This window comes from Vulpes lagopus, chromosome 7 (genome assembly GCF_018345385.1).
Source record: "Vulpes lagopus strain Blue_001 chromosome 7, ASM1834538v1, whole genome shotgun sequence".
NCBI classification, from domain to species: Eukaryota; Metazoa; Chordata; class Mammalia; order Carnivora; family Canidae; genus Vulpes; species Vulpes lagopus.
This window is the reverse complement of record NC_054830.1, coordinates 47,708,643-47,721,735: the sequence shown is the minus strand read 5'-3', so window position 1 is coordinate 47,721,735 and position 13,093 is coordinate 47,708,643. Positions and strand designations below refer to the sequence as shown.

The window sequence follows — 13,093 nt, the reverse complement described above, 5'->3', positions numbered from 1 at the left end:
CACAAGTTTGGTATGCTTTAAGCTCAGGATAATTTTAGCTTTTTCTTTGCCTCTAGTACTCAGCATTCATCCCAGCCATGGCTGGTACTTGCTGTCTGTCCCATCCATTCTTGGATGCCAGATCACAATCATTTGGACCTAATAATTATGTGAGCTCACTTGGATGGGAGATCTCAGGAGAGGGAGAACTGGACAGGTATAAATATTACTAGGCCAGAGCAATGTGCAAATGAGGTAGCCGGCCTGCCGTGGCCTCAACAACCCTCTCTTCATCCCCCACTTATTAACAATGCTCTCTGAGAAACCATGGCCCAAACTCCCTACCACTATGACATTAATTCTGTATTACACTCTCAAGAAGCCCTGCTCTCAATAATTTCCAAAGTGCCTTCTAAAGATATACACTGATAAAAGCTAACAGCCTAATTCTCAGCTTTGTAAGAGGTATTAGAAGGAATTTCCTGGGATAGGGCCTGGGATGGTTCACTTTATGTGCATTGGGTACCTAACCATTGGTTAAGCAGTATTCTAGGTGTGTCTGTGAGGGTGTTTCTGAATGAGATGAATATTTAAGCTGGTACAGTGATTAAAACAGATTGCCCTCCTCTGTGTAAGTAGGCAACAACCTCAACAACTATGAAAGCTGAAATACAACCAAAGGGCTGAGTCAGAAAGAATCTTCTCTGCCTATCTTCCCATTGGGACATCAGTCTTCCCAACTTCATACTCAGACTGGAACTTACAGAACTGGCTCTCCTGGGTCTCTGGCTTGCCAATTATACATCTTGGGATTTCTCCTCCTTTGTAACTAAAGAAGCCATTTCCTTATAGTCTATCTATCTATCATCTATCCTATTGGTCCCATTTCTCTGAAGAACCCAGAGTAACTCAGGAACCTTCTGGACAAAAGAAAATCATGTGTCTGTATATACTATAATATTTATGAAGCTGGGATGTTCTACTCATTTATAAGCCTTGCCCAGTATAATCAGCCATGATGCCGCAGCAGGAAGGGACCTGATGCAGAACCTCTGGAAGTGTAACCCTATCATGTACACCTCAGCACAGAGGTCCTGCAACACCCTTCCTTCTCTGACTTCTGCTGCTCTAGGGTCCAGGACCCCAACCACCAGGCTGGGGCCTGACCTATTTCAGATCCCTTTCAGGAGAGGAAAATCATGGGATGCATAGTGTGCTGAGCCCCAGCTATGTCTGGCTCAGCAAGGGTGGAGATGCCATAGCTCATGTTCTTTACTCTCTGTGAAGATTAATGTATTTATTTAAATTAACAATGATTTCAAGTAGGGCGCAAATATTACGAGAAGCACACCGTTAAATTTTGAACCTGAAATATTAAGAAACTAAAACATTTTTTAAATGGCCAGAGGCTATTAGCTAACATGGAAGCAGACACATTCCAAACAGAACATAAACAACTTCAGCAGAATATAAATGATAATCAGACAAAGCCATTCAATGACTAAATATGGTGGAATGAGACAAAAGCAAGGTCAATCCACAACTGGGTCTGAAATTAGACAGAAACAAAGATACTTGGCAACCACAAAAATAGCATCTCCTTTCTTCAGTTCTCTAAAGTGCCCATTATTTCTGTTTTAAGTGACTCATCCCCTATGCAAAAATCATCAAGACATACTACTATCAACTTGTGTCTATTTCCTAAGAGGACCCAAAACCAAAAGTAGCTCTCATTTCCCTAAACCTCCTTAAAATCACCCACCTCAGCCCCCAACATAAAATAAATGACAATCTTTAAAATGAGGGTCTTAGATGAAACCCATTATTTTGGCAAAATTGGACACTTTTAAGTCAACTTAAAAGGATGAATACATTTATTGAGAGAGAGAGAGGGAGAGAGAGAGAGTGTGAGTGTAAAACCTGTGTCTGACTACAGAAGAGCTCCTGATGATCTCTGGCTGGTGCACTTTTATCTAACTTTGTACAAGGAAGTGGCTGCTTACTCAAGGTCACATTTGACAGGAAGAGGGGGTGGTTGCAGACATTAAAGAGAAAGATATTTTAAAGTACTAACAGGTAACTTGTTTGTTACACAATTCAAGCCTCAGGTCAAATGAGACCATTCATCTAAATGCTGAGTATAATGCCCAGCACAAATTCAAAGTACGTTTTTATCATCACAATCATCATCACTATCATCCTTTTATTATTATGGATTATCAAGCCCTACACATGATTGTAACAGGATGCATATGCACATGTATATCCACACAAACCATAAAAACAAGAACATTTGGCTGAGCATATTAGAAGCCTGTTCACTCATCACGTCAGCAAAGGAAGAGGACCAAGTAATACTCACATTGAGCTGAAGTTCATCTGTCCACTGTCCGATCAGACGGTAACCGGGATTGGTGGTGTTTGTGGTCTGGTACTGAAAGATGTCATAACGCCCAGGTGCATCCCCATTTTTGTTAAACATTACTGGGGTGCCTGCACTCCCTGAGGAAGACAAAAAAAAATGCCAGCTTCTATAATAGAGATTCCTTCTACCTCTTATGCTGTGGGTGATGGTCTGGAGACCTGCTGATGAGCAAGGTACCTAGTAGATACCCCATTATTTAATAGGTTCCCCCTAAATGGGCAATGTGTAACTCATGGGCAAGTCATCACTATGGCCAGTGGATGCTTCCTAGGGAAGGTTGAAAGGTGAGCTGCTCCCTGCTTTGAACTGTTCTATTTCTCTATATTTTGTAGTATTTCATGCTAATCTTTTCTCCTTGTGAAGAACATTAAATGCGTTAAATGAGGCCATCCTAAGTTGTGTTATTATTTTAGTTTCCACCTAATTATCAATTGTGGTTAGTAAAGAACCATTTCAAAGATAATACATTTTAAAAAGGAAATCTAAGAGAATTAAAAAACAACCAAAGGAAAAAGTTTACTTAAATATGTACTTGGCTATTGATTGCATTTAAACATATTTGTTGTTGATTATTTCTCATTTATATGTTAACTAGTCCAAAATGCATAGCAACATACCTGGAAAGTATTTAGTAGATATTACTTTTTTTTCTTAATCTGCTATGTGGGTCTTCTTTAAAATGAGGGTCTTAGATGAAACCCATTATTTTGGCAGAATTGGACATTGAAGTCAACTTAAAGGACTAATAAATTTATTGGGAGAGAGAGAGAGAGAGAGAGAGAGAGAGAGAGAATCCTTTGAAAGATGTGTGTGAGAAGCTCCTTACTATTGGCCAAATGGAAGAACGGACAGATCGTACACAGAGAATGAAAGATGTGGGTTTGGGTTACTTTCAGCAACAGTAACAAAGGATTCATCAAAAGTTGGCAAGCTGAGTGCTGTTTCTCTCCTGATCCCTTGGAAATAGGTCAAATACCTGGCCTCAGGGTAGTGACTGGTATCTGCTCTCTAAGTTAATACTGGATTGATATTTTCCAGAGAAAACAATGATCTATTTCCCATCTTTCACAAGGAAGTTAAGGATCATTTATAAGCTGAAACAGAATCACTAAGAACAGAAGTTCATTTTGCTGTTTTTTGTTGGAGAGGGTAGGGTAAAGTCAGGTAATGAGCATGAAGCCCTGTTGAGAATCCTCATTATAAATTTAAGATCCTAATGATGGCAAAATTCTGCATTTGGTTAGCAAAGTCATTAGCTTCTGTAAAGGCTGGGCCAACATGCTATTTACATTAATAACATGGATAGAAAAAAAAGGCATGTTAACTAAAAGAGAAAATATGCTAAAAACAGTATTTAAAAAAAAAGCACCTATACTTAAGGAAGCAGGTGTGATGCTGAATGGCCACACACTCAACACAAGAACAAAATTGGAAATGGGTCCCGACAGAGTGACAATATATTAGGTCATCCGAGACATACAAAATTACAAACTAGAGGTATAGTTACCTCTAGTGGAAAAGGGAGTCCAACATATTGGCAGGATACAGGAACAGCTAAAGAACTCCATACTATCCTACAATAATCGAGCATAAGATTTTATGACTCTTTGGTATTGAAAATGAAAATAAAAATTGGAGCTCATGGTAAGCTCAATAACAGCTCCCCAAATATTTCCATGTCCTAATCCTCAAAACCTGTGAACGTTACCTTACAGAATGAAAGATTTTTGTAGATGTGACTAGGGATCATGAGATGGGGGAAGAGTTATCTTGGGTTATCTGGGTGAGCCCAGTACAATCACAATGGTCCCTATAGGAAAGAGGGAACAGGAATCAAAGAATGAAGGAGTTGTGATGGTCAAAGCAGATGTTAGAGTGATGTGAGGAAGGGTTTATGACCCCAGGAGGACAAGTGACCCTCATGAGCTAGAAAGAACAAGGAAACAGATTCTTTCCCAGAATCTACAGAAGGAACTAGCCCTGTCTCCACCTTAATAAAGCCCAGTGAGACCTGTGGTTCTCAAACCAGAGAATTTTAAGATCATAAATTTATTTCATTTAAACCACTAAATTTATGGCATTTTTAAAGGTAGCAATATGAATCTAATAAAGAGCTGGAGGACATAGAACATCAAACTTCCTAATTTTACAGGTGACAAAGTATACTGAGGTTCAAAAGGGGAAGTTCCTTGCCTGAGTGACTCAGCTAACTAGAGTAGTGCTTAGTAACTGGCTTTGGAATCCCCAAGAAGGGATTTAAATTCCAGGAACTGCCTTTTATGTGTGATCTTTATCACATTATTCATTCTCCTTCAGCTTTTTTTTTTTTTAAGATTTTAATTATTTATTCATGAGACACACACACAGAGAGGCAGAGATATAGACAGAGGGAGAAACAGGCCTTCTATGGGGAGCCTGATGTGGGACTCAATCCCAGGACCCTGGGATCATGACCTGACCCAAAGGCAAATGCTCAACCACTGAGCCACCTAGGTGTCCCTCTCCTTCAGCTTCTGACTGTCCCCAAGGACACATTTCTAATAAGGTTAGGGAGGATTAAATGTAATAGTAATATAGTATATAAACCGCAGAGTTCCATGGGTTTTATGTAACAAATGCTCAATAGATAGTAATGATTATTTTTTAATGTTTTTGTTTTTAAAACAAGCTCTGACCAGTTTTATTAAAGAGAATTTTTGTGTCATTTTCTTTTCACCAGTCTGTCCTGGCATGCTTCTAATGATACGAGAATCACCTGCATTAATGATAACCAGTGTGTATAGTCTGGAGTATTTCCCACATGCTGTGCCCATCTCAATGTTATTACTGCTGTAGTGATGATAGACACCAGTTTTGGCCAACAGGGCATAGTACTTCCTTTCAGATTTCCTCAGAGACTGGCAGTTGTTGGTGAGGATGGTTAGTTTTGTTTTGCCATGTCTGATCATTTTCAGAGTCTGCTTGTACTCCAGCATGCACTTTCCACTTTTCATAACAAATTCAAGCCTAGGTTGATCGACTCCAGTGACCTTTTCATCTTCTTCGCAGCCACCATCTTTCTGCATTAGATTAGAGGCGGCCCCAACCAAGAGCAGATGCCAAGATGGCTGAGAGTGAAAAAGGAAAGACTTTCCTTTTTATCATTGTTTTATTTGCTGATATCTCAAGACCAGAACATCTGCCTTCAGATATTCAGACTGTCTTTTAATTCACCAAAGTTGTCTCTCCTAACTGGTATCTTGAATTTCTCCATCAGTGTAATTTTTTTTTTTTTTTTGTATTTTCTAAAGAGCAGCCTAGAGCCCATTCTGAGGATAAGCACTGATCAATGAAGAACATTGCTGTGGTCCCACTAATTTGAGTGAGTGGGTGCATCTTTGTGTGGCCAAGGGCACCATTTCTATTTGTTCCTTCTACGTCTTACCTGAACCCTATCCCCAGAGCCCAGAAAGGTACCCAATTTTATCACAACAAAAAGCTCTTAAGTCCTCTCTGTATGCTAATCAACACAAGCTTTTCCAGTATAGAGAGGGAGAAAGAAAAAAAAAGTCAACCACATACAACATCAATAACAAAAACAGCTTTTTAATACTGGCTTTCTGTTTTCAATGAGCCTTCTCTGTATAAGGAGAAGAAACGAAATCTGGATTCCACAGGTTATTAGCAAGAAAATGAGAATCCTATCATTTTGCAGGAAGATATTAATATTCATATGCTCACCTTTCTTTTCTTTCACATTGGATACTAGGATTCATGTTATGCTTTGCTGTAATTCTACAGCTTCTATTCATTAAATAATATGACTTGAGCTTTTCTTAGTCTTTGAGAGGAGAGAGCAAGAATATTGGAGGCCTGAGGCTCCAAAGGATCTCTAGCTTACCAGCTAAATATTCATCAAAATGGGACACACTGCCTAATCTTTCTCTCTTCTTACAATCTTTGTTAGGAGAAATGATTCTTGTCATGCCCTTTCCATTCTCATTAAAGTTCATGCTTAAAAAAAATTAAGGCAGAAGAGCTGAATACTTTATCTAAGTGATGGCTTGTAATAGCATATTGTGTGGCTTTGACCTTTTTGATAAATTCTATAATGCAACTGGCTTATTATTTCCATGGTTTTTTGTGTGTTTTTTTTTTTTTTTTTTTTTTTTTTTTGCCATAGCTCCTATTTAACAGCATCCCTGAACTTCTTGAAAGAGAATAAAGGGGATTATGTTCAACAAAGACTTGAAGACTATATTAAAAGAAAAAATCAAGGAAGTCCAGAGAAGAGAAAAAAAGTTATCAAAAGAGAAGTTAGGGCAGCCCAGGTGGCTCAGCGGTTTAGCGCTGCCTTCAGCCCAGGGCCTGATCCTGGAGACCTGAGATCGAGTTCCACGTCGGGCTCCCTGCATGGAACCAGTTTCTCCCTCTGCCTGTGTCTCTGCCTCTCTCTCTCTCTCTCTCTCTGTATCTCTCATAAATAAATAAATAAATAAATAAATAAATAATCTTAAAAAAAAAAAAAGAGAGAAGTGATTCCCTGCAGAAATTTCCACAGGTATCATCGTGAAGGAAATAAAACCACCTACCAAGCTGGGGTGCTGAGAGGAAGCCCGATGCCAGAAGGCATTTGTCTTCAATATACTCTACTGAATTAGAGTATCTGAATGAAATTCCTTTTTTCCAGGGCAGAGAAGGATTTGGGATCTAGACTGCCCAGATGACGAAAGAGTCCTTTGCATCAAGGTATTTAGAAGTATTTTTCTCTCATTTTACCACTCCATAAACAGAGTCCAGAAACACAGCATTGATTTGTGTTTAATCATCTATTGCTGCTCAACAAACCACCCTCAAAATTAGTGCTCAAAATAATGACGACCTGTATTTTGAAATTTGAGCTGGGCTCGGCAGGGACATCACCTCTCTGGTCCATTCACGTCAGTGGGGGCAGCCTGAAGCTCACATGCCTGATAATTGATGCTGGCTGTCAGCTGGGATCTCAGCTGGGGCTATGGCTGGAATACCCTCACATGGCCTGTTTCAGTTCTTGGCTTCCTCCCAACATGGTAGCTGTTTCCATAATACTAATGTCCCCAGAGTACCAGGCAGAGGCCCTATTACTTTCATGCCTTGTAAGTCACGTAATGTCACTTTGGCATTAATCACAGGCTTACACACAATTAAGGGGGAGGGGACCTAGATCTCACCTCTCAACACAGGAAAGCTAACTTCATTTTTCAAGAATAACACATGAGATGTGTCTTCCTTACAAAACATACCCCACTCCAATTTGTTCTCTGAAAACTAACCAATCTTGATACAGATACACTTAACTACTTCACTATGTAGCAATTCTCTAAGATTAGATATGTGAAATTACAAATTTGTTAAATATACATCAGCAAGTAGTGACATCTAGTTGGATGGGCCAACACAGAGATAACGAAATCAAATTTAGGCTCAGGTCATTGCACTCATTGGGATGCAGGAAAAAATGGCTGTAAGTGATGAAGACAAAATTAGCCACCTTTTCTCTTGGTGCATAAAAGGAGGTTAAGTACCTGATGAACTTATAACAATACTTTTAGGGCATTTTCTTATTTCCTAAATGATGCTTCGGTAAATGTGAATTTCAGAGTTATTAAATTGTACTCTACTGGTCTGGAACAAAACTCTCAGGGGTACAAAAAACTTTGAACTAAAATAATATAAGAGGACAATTAAACTTATTGAGACAAAGAAAAATCAAAATCCTCCCTAAAACATGCAAAAAAAGTCTCCATGCTAAGATGTCAGCAGGAATGATGCACTAAACCCTTCTTCTCAGATACTTAAACAGTAGTCTAGGGAGAAAGTTATGGAGTTAGGTACCCCAGGTACCAAGTATGTAGCATCATCACTACCTATGTGCCTTAAAACATCATGGTTCTTGATTTCCCTATGAATCACTTCCTTATCTATAAAAAAAAAAAATTAGGGCATCCCTGGTGGCGCAGCAGTTTAGTGCCGCTTGCAGCCCTGGCGGATCCTGGAGACCCTGGATTGAGTCCCACGTCAGGCTCCCTGCGTGGAGCCTGCTTCTCCCTCTGCCTGTGTCTCTGCCTCTCTCTCTCTCTATAAATAAATAAAAATCTTTTAAAAAAATTAGGGAAAATAAGAGAACCTAAACAATTTGGAGTTTTGAATGTTAAGGAAGCCAATGCAAGTGAAGTACTTAGCAGAGGTTCTGACACATAGTAATCATTTGATAAAAAATCATTTGATAAAAATGAACCCTGCATCCAGTCATAAGCTCAGTAACTCTGGCTCATCAGTGGGAAAGATCATCTTGGCCAAATGAGTCCACAGACATTATCTGGAAGAAGAGTCAGGGCAAAGTCACCAAAGCCATTTTCAAAATCATTTTTTTTTTTTTTTGTTACTAGGGTAAGAATGGCTATGCATAACCACAGACCAGAATACAAAGCCCAAACTGACCATAACACATATGATAAACAGTACTGCTTGATAAATCATAAAATTTATATGCATTTAGTTCTGGGGAATTTAATTATGGATTCTAGGAGATTCTGTAGAATCAGAAGAAAGTATTAAAAAAGATTATTTGTAGTTAAACTGTTTTTCTGGTTTTATATATAGTCATTTTTGTCTCCATATTAACTAAGAAACTATTAGTTTCAAAATTGGCTATGATTTCCCTCCATCTAGCTATGAGGTAACTCCTAAATGACTGATGCAGTAATGTGGGTTTAAATGGATTATTATTTACAAGAAGAGAAGATGATTTTTCAAATCAAAATGTAATGATCTAATTCAGGAAATTAACATTGATTAAATACTATTTGAAATATATGCAATTTAAAAAATTCTCACAATCGACAAAACTAAAAGGTAACCTATGGAATGGGAGAAGATAGTTGCAAATAATACATTTGATAAAGGATTAGAACCCAAAATATATAAAGAACCACTAAAAAACTCAAGACCCCAAAAATATTCCAATTAAAAAATGAGCAGAAGACATGAACTCTAGACATTCCTCCAAATAAGACATACAAGTGACTAAAAGACACAGGAAAAGATGCTCAACATCACTCATCATCAGGGAAATGCAAATCAAAACTTCTCACACTTGTCAGAATGGCCTTAAAAACAACAACAACAAAACAAAGCAAAAACCAAAACCTCAAGAAATAACATGTATTGGTGAGGGTGTGGAAAAAAGGGAACACTTGCACTGTTGATAGGAATGCAAATTGGTGCAGGCACTGTGGAAAACACTATGGAAGCCCAGCAAAAAAATTAAAAATAGGAACAGTCTATGATCCAGCAATATTAGGTATTTATTCCAAAATACAAAAATACTAATTTAAAGAGATAATGCACCCCGATGCTTATAGCAGCATTATTTACAATAGCCAAATTATGGAAACAGCCCAAGTGCTCATTGATAAATGAATGGTTAAAAAAGATGTGGTATGTATATACAATGGAATACTTTTCAGCCATAAAAAAGAATGAAATCTTGCTATTTGCAATTTTCTCTGACATGATTTCACTCATGTGGAATGTAAGAAACAAAATAAATGAGCAGAGGAAGAAAAAAAAAGACACAAACCAAGTGATGGCTACCAGAAAGAAGGTGACAAGGGGAAATGGGTTAAATACATGATGGGAATTAAAGAGTATACCTATCATGATTAAAATAATAAAAAAAATGATATTAAAAATTCTTCATTGTCTCATTAGTGTCCTTTGGTATAGGATCTATCAGTGTTCCCACATTACATTAATAGTAATATTTCCTTAGTTTCCTCCAGTCTGGAATAATTCCTCCTTCTGACTTTGTCATGACTTGGACAGTTTTAAAGAGTACCAGCCATTTATTCTGGAAAACATCCTTCAATTTGGATTTGTCTGATGCTCCCTGGTGAATAGACTGAGGCTATGTATTTTTGGCAATAAGACCTTAGAAATGATGTTGTAACCTCCGTAGGGTATCAAAGGTAAGTGATGTCACTAAATTTCAGTATTGGTGATATTAACTTTGTGGGATTTTTTTTGCGATGTTAACTTTGATTACTTGGTTAAGGTGCTGTCTTCCAAGTTTCTCCACTCTTGAGTTATTCTTCTCCCCTTTGTAATTAATGTTTCTTGATGGAAGATACTTTGAGAGCATGCAGATATCTTGTTTCTTATCATAATTTATCTTAATAATTTTAGTATCCATTGATGATTCCTGCTTGGAACAATTAATACGGAGGTCCATATTAATGGTAACATTGTACTGCTGCCTGTCATGACATTATATTTCTTATTCTGCATTTACGTATTCAATTCAATCACTTATTTATATCAGTATAGACTCACTGATGTTTGCTTCATTCTGTAAGTTTAATCCATTATTGCCCTCAAATTGGCAAGTGTGGTCTCCCTCAAGTTCGTTCCAGTGCTCTTTCAACATGATCCCATCAGTTTTTGAGCACTTTCTTACTTTCTGGCACAACATGATGCTTCAAACTCGTCTTGTACTTTTGCTGCCCTGGTCCTTAAATCAAGTTACTATAAAGAGGTATTATTTTTTTTTACTGGAAAATGTATATATATAAATAAGATGTGGATACTAGGTATCATCTTTTCTATCAAGGTGTCATTGCTCCTAGCCCTTTCAGTGGAGAGAACTAGGCAACATAGGTATGTACACATATATAACATACACATATCTATTCCTGTATCTACCTATCTGCATGCATATTTAAATCTATGAGTTCTGATGCACCTGGGTGGCTCAGTCAGTTGAGTATCCAACTTGATTTTAGTTCATGATCTCAGGGTCCTAGGATAGAGCCCTGCATCAGGCTCTGAGCTCAGTGGAAAGTCTGCTTGAGAATTCTCTCCCTCTGCCCATCCCCCATTGCCCGTTTCCCCTTATTCAAGCACTCTCTCTTTCTCTAAATAAATAAATATTTAAAAAAAGGCAGCTATGAGTTCATGCAGGTATCTCCTACCAAAACACAACACAAGGTTTCTTCTAGTTCTCTCTTATTCTTACCAGTAACTTCTTTCTCTGGCAGTAAAAACCTGGCTCTAATTATCCATAATATACTTCATTATTCTCTGAGTCCTCTCACATAAATTATTTTCCTAATTGTGAACCCACAAGTTTACTAGCTATTGTACAATAATTGTGTATAGTTATTTTTGTCTTTAGTCTTATATGGCTTAGAGTCAAATACCATCTTTCAAACATACCTGAGCTCATTTTCTGTTCCTCAAACCCCTCAGGGTGGTTACATTGCTTATTTGTAACACAGTGAAGTTTATTTATTACTGTCTGAATAGAATTGAATTTTGTGTTATACCTATGTGATGGTGAATTTTCCGTGTTGTCTTGACTGGGGATGCCCAGATAGCCTGTAAAATACTACTTCTGGGTGTGTCTGTGAGGCTGTATCTAAAAAAGACTAGTATTCAAATTGGTAAACTGAATAAAGCAGGTGGCCCTCAAGGTGGGGGGGGGCAATCATTCAGTCTCTTGAGGGCATGACTAGAGTGAAAATGCAGGGGAAGGGCCAATTCACTGTCTCTACTTGACAGAGGGGTGCCCTTCTCTGGCCCTCAGATACTAGTGCTCTCAGTTGTCTGGCTTTTGGACTCAGATCAGGACTTGTAGCAGAAGCCTTCCAATTCTTAGGTCTTTACACTTGGACTGAGCTACAATACCAACTTCCCTGGTTCTCCAGGTTGTAGAACTGAAGACAGAGGGACTTCTCTCTCTCCATAAAGGTGTGAGCCAATTCCTATAAATTAATATCTTCTGTATATCCATATATATCCAATTGGTTCTGTCTCTCTGGAAAACTCTGACTAATTCAACCCACATTCAGGTTTATTTTAAATATTTCTTTAGCTTTTGATATGTGAAATGTTCAAAGGTTTATAAGAGTCAACACTATATGAAAGGTATTATCAGAGAAGTAGTATTTCTCCTTCATGCCTTTTACTCTATTTGCCCATTTTCCCCACCCATCTTTAACTACCTTTTTTAGGTAAACAATTAATTTCTAACAGAAATTTGCATAATCTAGGATGTGGTTGTTGTAGCAACTTATATTCATTACTTCAATTGACTTAGACACCTGGAGAAACTGTCCCTTCTCTTTCCTCTTTCCCCTCTCACTCCTAATATTCACTGAGGAAGAATCTGGCTTTCTGCAAGTATCTCTCTATTTTGGGAAAAGGAAGACAAACCATAACTTTTCAATATTCATTTACTCATTCATTCATTAACTCATCATTCATATGTTGATTCAACCATTTGAAATCATAAAAATGACCAGGTCCTTGCAATCAATAATTTAACTACTTAAGACACCCAGAATATCAACACTTAGAATTCCAAAAATCATGTATATTTGGAGACTCACCATTGAAATTAACATTGCGGATATACTTCAACAACTTCTTGCCCCCAGCTTGTTCCATCTCTGGACAGACGCCTCGGTAGTCAGCACAAAGATCTTTGTTCATGTGATGGAGGGCATGAGCCATCGCATAGACTGCGTCAATCACAAACTGAACTTTACCTTCCTGTTCATAGTTGGAATCTTTTCCAATTCTCTCCTGTCCTGCACATTAAAACAAGAAACACACACACACAAAGACTGGTGTTGAGTAAACATTTAAATTTGCACTAACTTTCAACTA

General features: G+C 38.0%; 1 protein-coding gene and 1 pseudogene across 7 annotated transcripts in view; both read right to left on the bottom strand.

Moving 5' to 3' along the window:
- GRM7 (glutamate metabotropic receptor 7) overlaps window positions 1–13,093 on the bottom strand; it is an 828,976-nt gene that overhangs the window by 258,938 nt on the left and 556,945 nt on the right. For all 7 annotated transcript variants that reach the window (XR_005989125.1, XR_005989127.1, XR_005989126.1 and 4 more), the window contains exons 6-7: window positions 12,814–13,014; window positions 2,342–2,481 (exon numbers count right to left, since the gene is read on the bottom strand). Coding sequence is in view for 4 of the 7 variants with exons in the window: in XM_041764566.1 (XP_041620500.1) it covers window positions 2,342–2,481; window positions 12,814–13,014 (341 nt within the window). In the remaining 3 variants the exon portion in view is untranslated. The remainder of the gene's footprint in view (window positions 1–2,341; window positions 2,482–12,813; window positions 13,015–13,093) is intronic.
- LOC121494533 lies at window positions 5,041–5,459 on the bottom strand (annotated as a pseudogene).